This window comes from Rhinolophus sinicus, chromosome 4, assembly GCF_057876585.1.
Source record: "Rhinolophus sinicus isolate RSI-liver-muscle chromosome 4, RSI-T2T, whole genome shotgun sequence".
Taxonomy (NCBI): domain Eukaryota; kingdom Metazoa; phylum Chordata; class Mammalia; order Chiroptera; family Rhinolophidae; genus Rhinolophus; species Rhinolophus sinicus.
The window spans coordinates 18,520,792-18,535,478 of NC_142504.1; the positions used below are offsets into that span (position 1 = coordinate 18,520,792).

General features: G+C 38.7%; 1 protein-coding gene across 1 annotated transcript in view; it reads right to left on the minus strand.

The window, feature by feature from the left end:
- DNAH11 (dynein axonemal heavy chain 11) overlaps positions 1-14,687 on the minus strand; it is a 287,546-nt gene that overhangs the window by 154,175 nt on the left and 118,684 nt on the right. Inside the window, exons 40-44 of the mRNA XM_088797701.1 lie at positions 14,330-14,462; positions 12,209-12,336; positions 11,271-11,419; positions 3,655-3,805; positions 666-797 (exon numbers count right to left, since the gene is read on the minus strand). Coding sequence (XP_088653827.1) covers positions 666-797; positions 3,655-3,805; positions 11,271-11,419; positions 12,209-12,336; positions 14,330-14,462 — 693 coding nt within the window. The remainder of the gene's footprint in view (positions 1-665; positions 798-3,654; positions 3,806-11,270; positions 11,420-12,208; positions 12,337-14,329; positions 14,463-14,687) is intronic.

Below are 14,687 nucleotides of genomic sequence, written 5' to 3' on the forward strand. Positions count from 1 at the left end.
ACACAGGTCAGGAAGAGGGTCTTCACCAGAACTTGACCATGCTGGCATCCTGACCTTGGACGTCCAGCCTCTAGAACTGAGAGAAAGTAAATTTCCATTGTGTACGCCAACCAGTGAATGGTATTTTGTTGTGGTAGCCCAAGCTAAGACACCATGACAGCCCAGGACAATCTAAAGACACTTCTGAATTAAGGCTGTAGGGATGGAGAAGAGGGGACAGACTAAATGGTTATTTTGTAATGGACACTGAAAGGATCTGATGACCATCAGACATACAAATAAGGAAGAGTGACGTCTCTCAAGTTTTAAACTGGAACGACTAAGAGGATTGTGAGCATGCCTGAAGAAAGAAAAAAGAGGAAGAGCAAATTTGGGGGATGGGGCAGAGGAGAGCTGTCTGTGGAATAGCATGATGCTGGCACTGCTCTAGAGGCAGGTGGAAACACAGGACCTTGAGCTGAGAAGTAAGATCTGGTGGAAGGCTATGGGTTGTCAGCCAAGGTTAGAAGAATCAGCCTGGATGAGCTGCACTGGACAATGTACAGGCTTAGGAGGAAGCAGGGTAAGAAGGACAGATTTATGACAATATAACAAAAGCATATGGAGCACGTATTACAATATTCTCCCCAAAATAATGCCGGTTCTGTACCTATTTCTAAACATACCTGATCTTGTACCAGAGTGCCTCCAAATGCCCAGATACAAGCAAAAACAAAATAGACTTCATACACTTCTTTTGGGCTGTCAGAAGGTACATTTTCAGGAGTCAACAAACATTCCAGAAGAACACAAATAGTCTAAAGAACAAGAAATAGCCATTCACTTAGGGTAACATTTTTTTTTTTTTTAAAATAGTGGAGTATATTCACAGGACTTACTAGCAAATCCACTTTACTCTTATGAGATTATATAATTTTTCCCAACTCTGTGATTTGCTGCATTGGAAGAGACAAAAATTATTGTCTTGGGTTTCTGTGTTAATGGTGGAAAACCGTTGCCACTTCTTACCAAATTGATCTTCTAAGTAATGACAAACAATGAAAAAAACTAAAATCTTAAATTATCCAATTAATAATCATTGTAACAAACAGAAAATACATACAAGCTTAAAAAAAATATATTGGGGATATGTCCATGCTCTTTTTATAAACAGGGAGTCAGACTACACAGAGTATTCTATAGCCCACTTTCTCACTCAAAAACAAACTAAAGACACCTTTCTTTACCAGTAAGTATGGGCCTATAACATCACTTGGAATGACTAACTAAGATTCCACTGGATGGAAAGGCTGATTTAATGATTGCCCTCTTGTTGGACATTTAGATAACCCACTTTCCCTTAGTGCTTTGGCAGCCGTTTTTCCCACCTGTTGTCATAAATTTAGAAAGTCGGACTGGTAGCCTTAGCCTGTGGCATATTTTTGGACACCAGACTAAGTTTAGCCTTGGAAGAAATGCTCTTCAGGAACTTGTATTCCATCGCGTCCAGGTGAAATGGCCGTGTGCTCTGTTGGTCTGAAACATACCCGTGTTTAGGGCTATCAGGTCAATAATGGGGAGAACGTGGTTGCTGCAAAGGCCTTTCCCGTATGAAATAATAACCAGTCATAAACATGTTTTTAAGCTAATTCTCTAACATACAAAAATAGCTGTCATTAATTAGCGTGGTCACAAACCCTCAAAACTCATGATACCCTTCCCCCAATTTTTGGAGGCAGCAAAAGATTTTCCTTACTATCACGTATATATAGCAGTGCAAATTATAACGAAGTATGTCAGGATTATGTGCGTGCCCTTCCCTCGCAGCCATGAAACATGGGGAAAATTCATGGGAACATGGACAATGGGTCCTGGAAATAGCTTGGAAATGCTTTTACTTGAAATCGTTGAGCTCCTCTTATGTTTTTTAATCTTCTCTCTTGATGTCTAGTATTTTTATATTGTGCCACGTTTGCCAATTTAAAATCATCTTCCAATAGAATAAAATTCACCAACTTGTTATCAAGAAAAATAAAATTCTGAGGCTTTGCTATTTCTGAGCAGAAGCCATCTTGGTCTAAGGAACTGTTTGAATCAAAACAAAAAAGACTGAAAGGTCTCAATGTTAAGTTCTCCACTACACGGAACACTCTAGCAACGCATATGCTTTCTCTGTTTTCTCCCAAACACAGTACTTGGCAAACATTTTGAGCTCTGTGTCAGCAATTAATGCAATCATATCTTGGTGCAAATTCTGAACGCATTAACACATCTTACTAACATGAAAGAAGTTTCCTATATTGGAAAACATAACACCTGAATTTCTTAAAGTAGTCATTTTAAGCTATTCTCTTTTATACCCAGTTTTGTCTCAAATTCCTGGCCTCATAAGTAATCACAGAAAAGAGACTATTGTATGAAAGAGTGAAAGAGAAGTTAGCGATAAAATGCTATTTCTGAATACTACAAAAGGAGGAAGTGAGAGCAAAAGTCATATTAATTCCTACTGACCTATTTTCACACTACTCTTGAATGAAAAAGTTCACACCACAGAGAATCACACAAATACACAAGTCAACTTGAAAAAGAACATGACCATGCTTTTTGCAAGTATTACACCAGAGGAAGTCTAATTAGGCTAACCACATAATTAATTCATTATGAACAAATTCAGACCTGCTTTCAGTGATAAATTACACCTCAGATAATTACTGTTGAAGACTATCGTTTACTTAATTGCTGGGTGAATTATCCAAAAACCTGAACTTTCTCTCCTTATTATGCGTGTGACTATTTCTAATTGAGCTTCAAACAAATTTGGTAACATAGTAACTTAATGGTAACTAGGTACTTTAAAACCAATTTTGCTCCTCTAGAAAAAAAGGTTTCTAATTGTAAACTGTTTGCGAAGTTTTATACTTGTAAAGGCTGAGGATAGTTCTTCTTCATGCTGAGGTTAAGATCACAAGCTTCATTGCTGTAAATTATTTTCATTCACTTCCATACAAGGGTATCATATATCCCCTTCACTCTTACCAGCTGTCCCACAACGAGCATTTGAAGCAAAAATGTATCCCAGGAATATTATGAATGCTCTCTCTAGACTGGACTGACTCTAGGAATAATTGGGGGAAGGGAAGAAAAGAAAGGGAGGAAGAAGTGAAAGGCCGGAGGGTGGTGACATCTAAGTAGTAGAGCTCAGAGGCTTTCTCTTACTCACTGGCCAACATCTTTAATTGCATGAATCTGTTGTATTCAATAAAACATACTGAGCACCAGTTAATTAGCCAACAGACAAATAAACAAAGCTGTTACAACTTTCCTTATTCTATTCAAATATATTTGGGAAGAACACATAATTCAATAAAGACACACTCGGTATCTACTATATGCTAGAAACTATGTAAATCTCTGGGGATATGAAAATGAGTGAAAGGTGGCTTCAACCCTCTAGTTCACAACCTTGTGCAAGAGACCACGAACCTGGATGACGATAGCATGCGATAGGTATGTGATAGAGGGTAGACAAAAGCACTGGAGAACTTTCGGGCTAGAGGACCAGGGTTGGATAAATCTAACAACTCCAGAAATCTTTCCATCTCCTTGAGCAAGCAAACTCTGTTGTCTTGATCGAGCCACAGACCATATCAGGTTACGACGTTACCAAAGACACACCTGCACCAAGCTGTTCTCTGGAATTGAAGTGATGGTTTTAAAGCTTGTTCTCAGCTTATCCAAGCACGCGGGAACGTATTTATCAAAAAGAATCGTTAAATTGGCCTTTTCTGATTGATGCTGCCTTCTGTCTATCCAACTGGCCACATACCTGCAAAAGAACAGAAAAGCTTTTACTGAGCCTAGGCTTGAGAAGCAGAATTCCTCCAGGTCTAAAGTTTCTCCCTTCCACACAGCTTGGTGCAATACTTCAGGATCATGTTCAGTCAGTGAGTTCTTTCTATTTCTCAAACTGCAAATATTTTTAAATGACCCTTTAAAATGGCCTTGTTTTAGTGGCCATTTTTACCTTAATGAAAAGAATGTGAAAGAAACTCCTAATAGCACGTAGAAGTCAAACATAATAAGGTATAAGTATGACATTACTGAGCATTTGTAAGGAGGTACAGTTTGTTGTTTCCTAGAAGACTGAAACTGTTCTCATAGGGTAGGCCTTATCTATGAAAACAGCTTGGGATTTTTCTGGATTAATCTTGGCATCAATTATTTAGTAATGAGACATCAGTTACAAATAAAAAGGTGAAAATTCCATAGAGGCGATTTCAAAGTCCCCCTTTTCCCACTGGACGGAATGGAACGCTAGCCTGATAGCTGATAATGTATTTCCAGTAAGTGGCTCCGAAATGGTATCTCATGCTTGAGTATATGTGTGTTAATCTGAAGCTTATAAAATGTTATCAATGTTGATACACTAACACCTCTAACATATGAATAAAATAATACTAATTAATAAAAAGAAACATGACTTAGCATCCTTAGTAGTCTCTGAGGAGAAACTGTACAATGTTAAATAAAAAATATTGCTCAAAAAGTTCTCGTCAAATAGGAAGCAGTGATAATAAATATATTTAGCTGCCAGCAGAGAAGCAGTGGGACCAAACCAGTTATAGCTCTACCTTCCTTTAAGCAAAACAGATGTCCCATTTTCAAAATCAGAAGAAATGAAGGCAAGATCATTATCTTATAAAAGGCTCCCTTTGATTTTCACCAGGCCTCACAAAAGGGTTTCATTAAATATTCTACTACCTTTACACTATTGGTAGATTCATAAAATATCAACTGTCAAAACTCATCCCGGTCCAAGAGGAAGTTTTCAGTGGAAGTCTAGTTCATGAGGCAACTTGAGAGAGCATCTCTAGGTGGTGGTGCCAGTAAGCACCACGGAAGAATGGAAAACAAGTACTATTTACTGAGGACAAAGGCATGGAGGCCACACCTACTCCTCAGCTGCTCATTTTACTGTACATCAGCTGCCAGAAGAGAAATCCAGAGCTTACTGTTTGCAGGGGATGGGAGGGGAATGGTTCAGGGAGATGGAACTCTAAAGTCAGACTCCCTGGCTCTGCATCCCAGCGCCACCATGTTTTAACCTCATGACCTTGGGAGGTCCGAACATCTCTGTGCCTCAGGTTTCTCATCTGTCATTGGAGAGGATGATAATACAGACCCTTTAAGGTTGTTCTGAGGCTTAAATGAGTCCTCATGCATAAAGTGTCTAGATTAACATCTGCCGTATAATAAATTCTCAATCAACATTACTCACTAGCACAGAGTTGTTGGACTTGGGAGAACTGGGTTCAGGTCCAGATGCTGCCTCTCTGTGTCATAAAGGTAGGAGTGTCGCACAGGGCGCAAGAGTTGGCAGTCAGCACCCTGACGGGTACAACAGATTGCATGCCCACCTCCCAGCAAAGGCTCTTCCTTGTCTCTGTGGGAGCAGAGGGCTATGCAGGGATAGCCAGGAGCCGTAGCCTCAGAAGGGGGAAATGGGCTTTGCACTTGGAGAGGGCTGGTAATAGCTACTTCACTGACCCACTTCGGCAGTAGCCAAAGTCTCTCTGAGAGAAAATTTACCAGGCCCACAAGCAAATGATGCCATTGTACAAATTACCTCCACAAATAAGGAAGTGAGTTCAACCAAACCAGGGACCATGGTAAGAGTTGATCCTGCCCCCCAATATGGCCCCCAAATGACTTCTGCTAAGGATCAACCACACCATATAGCATAGGGAGTAAAAAAGCCTATATTGTTAAATATGGAAAGTTTGTGATTTCATGTGTACATTCCTGCTAAATTTTCATAGTTTGGAATAAAAACACATATTAAAAGACAGCAAGTTTAAAAGGAGAAACTATTATCTTCAGCAATGGCAAAAACTACAGATACAGATCTGTATTTGTTGGCAATTCATTCCACCTTACTTTATAAAAAGGTTTCTTATGATTTTTTAAAAATGATACAGATTTGAACGTGACCAAATGAAACATACTGGTATCCTATGACATACGACTGAAAAAGATTACCAGCTCAGGCAAGAGCAACTTTATGATGTCTTAATACACCACCTTAACGCCAATAAATAGGTCTGTAACGGAGAATCTTTGTCTCTTCAGCATTTGCAAACATGTTCCATATAATCACCTCTGTTTTTTTTTTTTTGGTTTGTTTTTTTTCTCTTCCCTTCTCCAGGCATGCTATAGGTGTTTCACATGAAGTCTAAAACCCTGTAGTTTGAAAACTATCTAGGTAGGCAGTTTTCAAGCTTCTGAAAACTTTTCTTTTTTAAAAAAAGGTAATAGTGAATAGTCTGGGGTTGGAATCTGTCATAGAGGACACAGCAGTAATTAATTCATCAGAGCGCTCTATAATATGTCCCTTACAGCAAGCATCAGGTTCTCCATCACAGACCTGGAAAAATGGCAGAAGTTAGAAGGATATGCTTCCTTTATTCTCACTATTTGAAGGGAAAAAAATACATTTCCTAATTCTGTTCACTGAAAAGGCCCAGGAGCAGTGACATACCAGTGGTAATGAGCACACCTACCATCCCTATGTTGATTCTAAATACCATTCCTTATACAAAAAGCCATTTCTTCTGGCTCCTTGGAGAAATGGTTGAATCAGGCCTAGGGCAAAGAAAGTCTAAGATAAGCCAGAGGTGTCTTGTTTAACCAGAAAACAAAATGCTCGAAAAAAAAAGAACACAGAAGGAGCTGGCTTGAAGGGGCTCCTGCTGGCAAAATCTGGGACAATTTAAACATACAAAAGAATAATGTGGGTGATGAATTATTTCCCATTGAACTAAAAGAAACGAAGCCATAAATAGAAAATGAGACTACCCAAAAAAGAAAGGGAAGAAAAGAGAAAGGGAGGACAGGAGGGAGAGAAGAAAAGGAAACGTTCTTTACCGAAAAGTGTCATCTAATATATGTAGATAGAATGATTGAATCAGGTAATCATTGCTTTGCAACCACCAACAGGCCAATCTTCAAGACATCTGGCTGTTCTCTTTAAAAATGTAAATGTCATTAAAAAAGAGGTGGGGGAATATTCTAGATTAGGGAAGATAATAGAGACAAGTAGTTGCAATGCATGATCCTTGTTTTGATACTTGATTTTTTAAAAATCTACAGTGGAAATTACTGGAGCAACTGGGAAAATTTGAAAAAAATAACTAGAAAATACTCAGATGATAACTGTATCAAGAATAAATTTCTTAGGTATGTTAAACTGGACTGTGTTTATGTAGGAGAATATGCTAGTTCTTAGGAGATAAATGAAGTATTTAGGGATGAAGTGTCTTAGTGTCTCCAATTTACTTTGAAATCATTCCGCAAAATAAAAGTAGGAAATGAATGTGTCTCTATATGCCTGTGAGAGAAGCATATGTACAGCCAGAGAGAGAGTAAATATAGTAAAATGGTAACAACTGACCATTGAAGGAAAAGAGTACACGGTTAAAAGGGTGCTACTAACTTGTCAACTTTCCTATAATTTATAACACTTTCAAATTTAAAAATTAGGGGAAATCAAGAACTATGATCCTGGCTTTGTTACCCTAGGCAGAAAGAATAGGGCTGTTCAGAGGGACGGGGGAGGAGAAGAAGAAAGGAAGAGGAGACGAAGGAGGAGATGAGGTCATTCTTAAGAAAAGTTACAGCTACCAAACTGGCCAGAACTAGATGTTGGTGACTGAGAACAGACCCAGAATGCCATCTTGCCCCTCAAAGTGAACTTCAGCTAATTGTAATGGATTATAATACTATTAGCCTTGTGGGCAGGAAAAAGTCTCCACCCCCTGTGTTGCCATGGCAGTGCTGACAAGGGCCAAGTAAGACAAGGTAATCCCACCTCCTGACAGGAAGGAGCAGTCAGGATGCACCTGGGAACGCCTATGTACCACCCCTAAATCTTGAATACTCTAATAAAATCCTAAGCCTCTGTTCTTCAGGGCACTTGCTCTTCTTTGGGCCTGCCCGCTCGCACACCAATCTTGGAAGTGTACTATCTCCTTTTTTTTTCTTTTTCTTTTTTTTTTAAACAAATCCACTCTTGCTTGGTTTATTTGGTACTTCCTTGAATTCTTTCCTGCAGCGTAAGCCAAGAACCCATTTTTCAGCAACAGTTTGGAAAATTGCATTAATCATTATATTGATCTCAAGGTAATTAAGGATTAAATGAGTCAATACATGTAAAGCTATCACATTATTAGTATTATGACATTAAAGTAAGATACTAAGTTATCCAGGGGAAGTGAAAAACTACACGCCCCAACAGGAAATAGCCACTTTTTTCAGTAGTTCGCTGAAAGTTTCTGACAGTAGGAAGTGAAAATATAAAAATATCCTTTACAAAAGATTCCCATTATTTTGGATAATGACCTGGGTGGAACCTTTGGTCATACACATGAAAATCAAAACCTACCCATGGATCTTGGATAAAACAAAAATCTCCATAAAAATAAAATCCAATAGTGAAAACAGACTTAACTTTCTTAGGAATGCAAATTGGGTGTCTCTTTAGCCAACCTGTGACCTTTGACTCACCAGATAAAAGTTCCGCTTTAAACAGGGATTTAGATAGCTTTTGTTAACACAGATCTCCACATGGTGTTATTGAGATTAGATTACACAGACCTTGGGAACTGTGACACTCACTGGGGTTGAGGAGTCCCCAGAAGGAAATGGGGTGCAAGGACTGCCTCTGCTCTCTGTATGGGGGGAGTGGAGGGATACTGGAGATTCGCCTTCAGCTAGCCCCCAACCAAGAGAAGCATCCTAGGAGAGGGTCAGAATCCTAGCTGGGGAAAGGAGCTGGAAGCCCAGGAAGGAATCTCCATTTTAGACTTTTACAAATCACTCCTTCCCCAGCCAAATCCAATAAAGCTTTGTTAAACACAAAAGCCTGGGCATGCTTCTCCTTTGCTGTAGAGTTAAGGTACGAGACTTGTGGTGAACAAATCCATTCAAAGAACAAAGAGCCTGGAGAAGTGCATCCGTCAGGTGTCTGGAGGGAACAGATATCACCCCACAGCTTTCCTGAAAAAAGGTGTGGGCAGAGAGCAGGGACACTGGAAGGGAGAGTGCTGTATCATGGGGTAATAACTGAGGAACGGTACTTACTGCATCTATGTCTGCAGGGACACAATGAAGGACTACCAGAACCTGGAAGGAAAGAATCTTTGGGAGAGATTGAAGAGGAGCTGTGACCTGCCGCTGAGGGACACAGTCATCCTGATGTGACCCTGTAGGGAGGAGCCAGGGGAATAAATAGCCTGACCTCATCTCTTCGCTCCCTCCCATTTCCTGCCAGGGCTCCTCATTAGTCATACCAGCCAGAAGCCAGAGGGCAAGGAGCCCGGTGACGAGGTCCACACCACAGGCTGTGGGGCACAGAGCCAGGTGGAGGGGTAAACAGAAGATACCTGACACAGGAGCTCATTAGTCACAAGCATGTGTTCACTTGCAGAGCTCTGACATTTTTACAGCTCACAGTGGGAAAACTAGAGGTGACAAGGGACCACCAGGATGAATTATGAAAAGTGTGAGCATGTGAAGAGCAAACGAATGGGCACAATAAACTTGTTCTAAATCAAAGCATCACCACTGTTCATGCATGCATATTGTATGTACACATACAAACAAATAGATGTCCATCAATGGATATATTTATATCTACATGCTCCATACAAGCTATTATTATTTATTCACTTATTCAACAAATACTGAGTTCTTAACAGGTACAAGGTGAGAACAGGGTTATGACCAACTGAAAATGACAGGCTTACAGGCGTTAATTTAATTATCTTTAAATTAGCCTAATTAATTAGCTTTAAGTTTAACAGCTAATACTGTCTTCAAATGATCATATACATTTTTAGTTTTTCTTAAGATTAAAAAGAGAAATTAAAAAGAGAAATATTCAAAACAACAACAAAACCAAACAACCAGAATTAAAAATAGGCAAAGGAATGAAATAGGCATTTCTCTAAAGAAAAGATTAAAATAGCCAATAAGCACATGAAAAAATGCTCCACATGACTAATTCTTAGGGAAACACAAATCAAAACCAGAATGAGATACCATTTCATACCCATTAGGATGGCTATTATAAAAAATAGAGAAAAGAACAAGCGATGGTGAGGATGTGTGGAAATTGGACCCTTGTGCACTGTTGGTGGGAATGTAAGTGGTGCACTCACTATGGAAAACAGTATGGTGTTTCCTCTAAAAATTAAAAATAGAATTACTATATGACCTAGTAATTCCACGAGTGGGTATATATATCCCCAAAATAACTGAAAGCAGGGATTCAAAGAAAGATTTGCTTGCCTATGTTCATAGAAACATTATTTGCAACAGTCAAAATATGGAAGCAGCCCACGTGTCTACCGTCAGATGAGTGAATAAACAAAAGGCGGTATATGCAGACAATGGAATGTCATTCAGCCTTAAAAAGGAAGAAAATTCTGGCACGTGCTATAACATGGATGAACTTTGAAGATATTATACTAAGTAAATAAGCCCAACACAAAAGGACAATGACTGTATGACTCTATTTATAAGCGGTATATATTCAAATTCATAGAGAAAGAAAGTAGAAAGGGGCTAAGGCAGGGGAGACTGGGGAGTTATTGTTTAATGGGTATGGAGCTTCAGTTTGGAAAATGAAAAGTTGTGAGGATGGATAGTGATGATGATTGTACAACAATGTCAATGTACTTAATGCCACTGAACTGTATACTTAAAAATGGTTAAAATGGTACATTTTATATTATGCATATTTTACCACAATTTTTATTTAGTTTTCAATTAGAGTTGACATTTGATATTATTTTATATTAGTTTCCAGTGTACAGCATAGTAGTTATAAATTTATATAATTTATGAAGTGATCCCCCTGATAAATCTAGTCCCCACCTGTAACTGTACATAGTTATTACTATATTATTGACTATATTCCTTATGCTATACTTTACATCCCCATGACTATTTTGTAAATACCAATTTGTACTTACTCCTTTCACCTTTTTTCACCCAGCTCCCCAGCCCTCCTCCCCTCTGGCAACCATCAGTTTGTTCTCTGTATCTGAGTCTGTTTCTGTTTTCTTTCCTTGTTTATTTTGTTCTTCAGAGTCCACATACAAGTGAAATCATCTGGTATTTGTTTTCCTCTGTCTGACTTCTTTCACTTAACATAATACCCTCCAGGTCCATCCATATTGTTGCAAATTATTTTACCACAATTTTTTTTTTTTTTTTAAAGCAATACTCACGGATTCCAGCCCAAATCCTGTGGGTTCACATAGAGAATACCAGCTCTGGATACAGTTGCTGGGGTTGCTGTCCGTAAGTGATGAATCTCAAAGAGCAGCCTTACAGAGGGCGTAAGGGCTATGCGCTCATTGCTGGCCAAGGTCAGCACCTGGACAGCGCAACACAGCATAAAAGGCCAATTTACCAAAACAACAGGAAGTGCTTCCCCAAGTACAAGTGCCAAAGGCTATGAGCTCACAGTCCCCAGTCAGTTCTCAGTGCATCCCTGAGGGGAGGGAGTTCACTCACCCTTGAGGAACACTTTCATCAACATGGACTCATTCATACCAACCTTTGAATAACTGTGATTATGATGAAATATAAGACATTTGTTCTAAGAGCTGATTACATGAAAAGGCCTGAATACCACAAAAAATAAACTTTCTTTAGAATCTGACATGTGGCTCACAGACCTGTACCATCACTCTGTAGTTTCACTGGGAAGGCTGAATTAACCCCAGCAAAACGCTCAGGAATGCATTTATACTCAATAGGTGGGTACAGGAACTACCTAATTTCAATAGCTAAGTTTCACCGAAGAACATACGGCACAAACTTGGTCTTTTATTATCTAAGTATTCCATACTTAATCAAAGATGAGATGCAATAATTTATGCCTAACTGTCAGAAAATGGTAAGATGTGTATGAATTAAATTCTTGGAGACATAGCTCTTTTCGTAGGTGGTTAAATTTATACACACAAGAAAAATGTATTCACTTAAACTCTTTAACAGTGAAATTAAGAGAATTATCAGGAAAGTGCTACTTATCAAAATAGTAACTACATAAAGAACATCAGGTTAATGATTAAAAGCTAGTATTAAAATCAACAAGTGAATGGAACTCTTAATATATTCAGGTGTTATGTTTCAGGTCGAGCACTGAGGTATTACTCACTTTGTTATCATCCATGACAGTATTTAGTGACTCAATCCACATGGGATCAATATCTCCATCCAGGACTATCCATTTTGGTCCATCATGCATAAGATTTGCTTGTTCTCGCAGAATGGACGAGAAGAGACCTATAAAATATGAGTAAACAATCTTATATAATGGAAAAGAGTACTGTTTATTTATAAAATAAATTTGTGCTATTTCTACTGGAAGTTCTTATATTAAGTAAGTAAATTTGCTGCCTCTCTCTGGTGGGCAATCTGTAATACCTTTTGAGCTACACCTAGGCTCCAGACCAAAGAGCAAGTTTCACTTCCATGAGAAGGTTCCTTAACTTCTCTGACTGAGCTCCGCATATGTCAAATAAAGGTGATAGTACCTTACTTGAAAAACAGTTGTTGGGATTTATAAAAGGTAACACACATGAAACTCAAAACTTACACCAAATGAAGACATCCTTTTTCATGCACATACCTTCAGTATCTATTTTAGGTCAAATATTAGTTTATTTCACCTTTCTCCATTTTTCTCTAACACTATTCAAGGGACATGATTCTAAAGCTAACGGATTCAGAAGTGCTATACATTTCTTTGAGAAATCTGGCCATTGTCATTCTATTATCATTACTTCACAAGACGTATAGATAAAAACATTTTAAATCCACAGTCCTTTTTGCTATTACTCCATATCTAAGTATCGTGTGTGTTACACAGTGTATTTAATAGTTGCTGATTTTTCAAAATTCAAATATATAATATCCTGGTGAGAAAAACTGGTTTGATGCATGCCTTTGGGAAGTTTTGATTCCTCTGCGAAGTATTTTGTGGGGGGAAAAAAAAAAAGTGACAGTATATAGTAGAAACTGCCACTATGATTCATAAAAAGCCAGTAATCTTTTCTAATGATCACTGATTTGAATGGCTTCCACAGATTTTCATCATAAAATGATATTATTCCCTCCCTGCCACAGTCTTTTCAGAAAAAAAAAAAAAAAAAAGAAGATAAAAGACTAAGAGTCAGTTTTGACTGTCTCACAAATTAGGGAAATAGTGTATATGTAAAAAGATAGAGAATGCGGAGGAGGGCTTGTATACATGGGGTCATCAGGGAGTCTACGACGTGGCATTTGACCAGATACTTCAGTATGGTAAGGGAGGAAGCCATGCAGATATCTGTAGTGTTGCAGATGGTGGGGAATTTAAGTGCAAAGATTCTGTGATGGGAAGATACTTGGCATGTTCAAGGAAGAGCAAGGAGGCCAGAGTGTATGGACTATAGTGAGTGAAGGCAGAGTGCAGGAAATGAGGTCAGAAATGGGGAAGGAGGAGCTAATCAAAGAGAATCTTATAGGCCTTGGGTAGAGGTTGGATTCTAAGGGTGATAGAACCCATTGGAAATGGCAAGCAGAGAACTAACATTTTGAGGAGCACCCTCTGTCTGCTGTATGGAAAAGGAACTGCAGGGAGACCAGTGAAGGGGGCTACTGCAGACTACAGGCAAGAGGTGATGGTGGCTTGGACTGATGTGTAGCTGCTGAGAAGGGGAGAAATACTGGAATATAATATGTATTAAAGGTAAAGCCTATAGCGTTTGCTGTGAGGTTGAACGTACGGTGTTAAAGGGAGAGAGGACTCAAGGATGATCCCAAGATTCGTGCATCTTTTGAAATGAGAGGTAGTAACAGATTTTAACCAAGGAGTTTGCTTGCCTGCAAATACTTTCGGGGCAAGAAACATGTCTCATTGACTTTTGTCCCTGGTCCCTACCATAGTGCCTTCCTCAAACTCAGTGTCTTGTATTAGGTACTTTATAAATGTTCCCTGAGGCATTCATGTTGACATCTTTCTGGGTTTTCATGGAGCCCTGACATAACCGATGTGGGATAAAATACACAGCTCTGAGCACAAACCTACTGAATGCAAATCGATCACTTACTCAAATTTAGCTTTAATTTGTAGGTTATAAATGCTGTTTAGAGCTGCTATATCTCCAATAATGCCAACACAAACAGTAAATCTACAGCTATGACTAAAATTGGCTTGAACTGAAATTGGCTTGAACTGGTTTCCTGGATAAAAAGAAGAATTTTTTTGCACTTCAAAAGAGGAAATACTACTTGCCATCTTTCCATTCTCGGGTAGCGTGATGTATGAAACCAAAGAGTTCATCTGTTGTCACAGCTTTCGGGTTTAAGTCATTCCAAATGGGTTTTTGTTTCATGTTAACATATGTTCGGTTCAGTGTTCTCAAAATCTGAAGGGGAGAAGGGGGGAAAAGCTAAGAAAATTAATACTAATGTAAGCCAAATGGAAAGCAAAATATTTTGAAGGATTTCCCTTATTCATTATATATTCCTAGATATTCTGTAGGCATTAAGATTGAAAGAGCGGGGAAAAAAATTACATGTGCACATTGTCATTACCATCTTGAAAAATTTAAGGCTGCAGTCCCTTAGGATCAGTTCCCCTGATTCTTTGA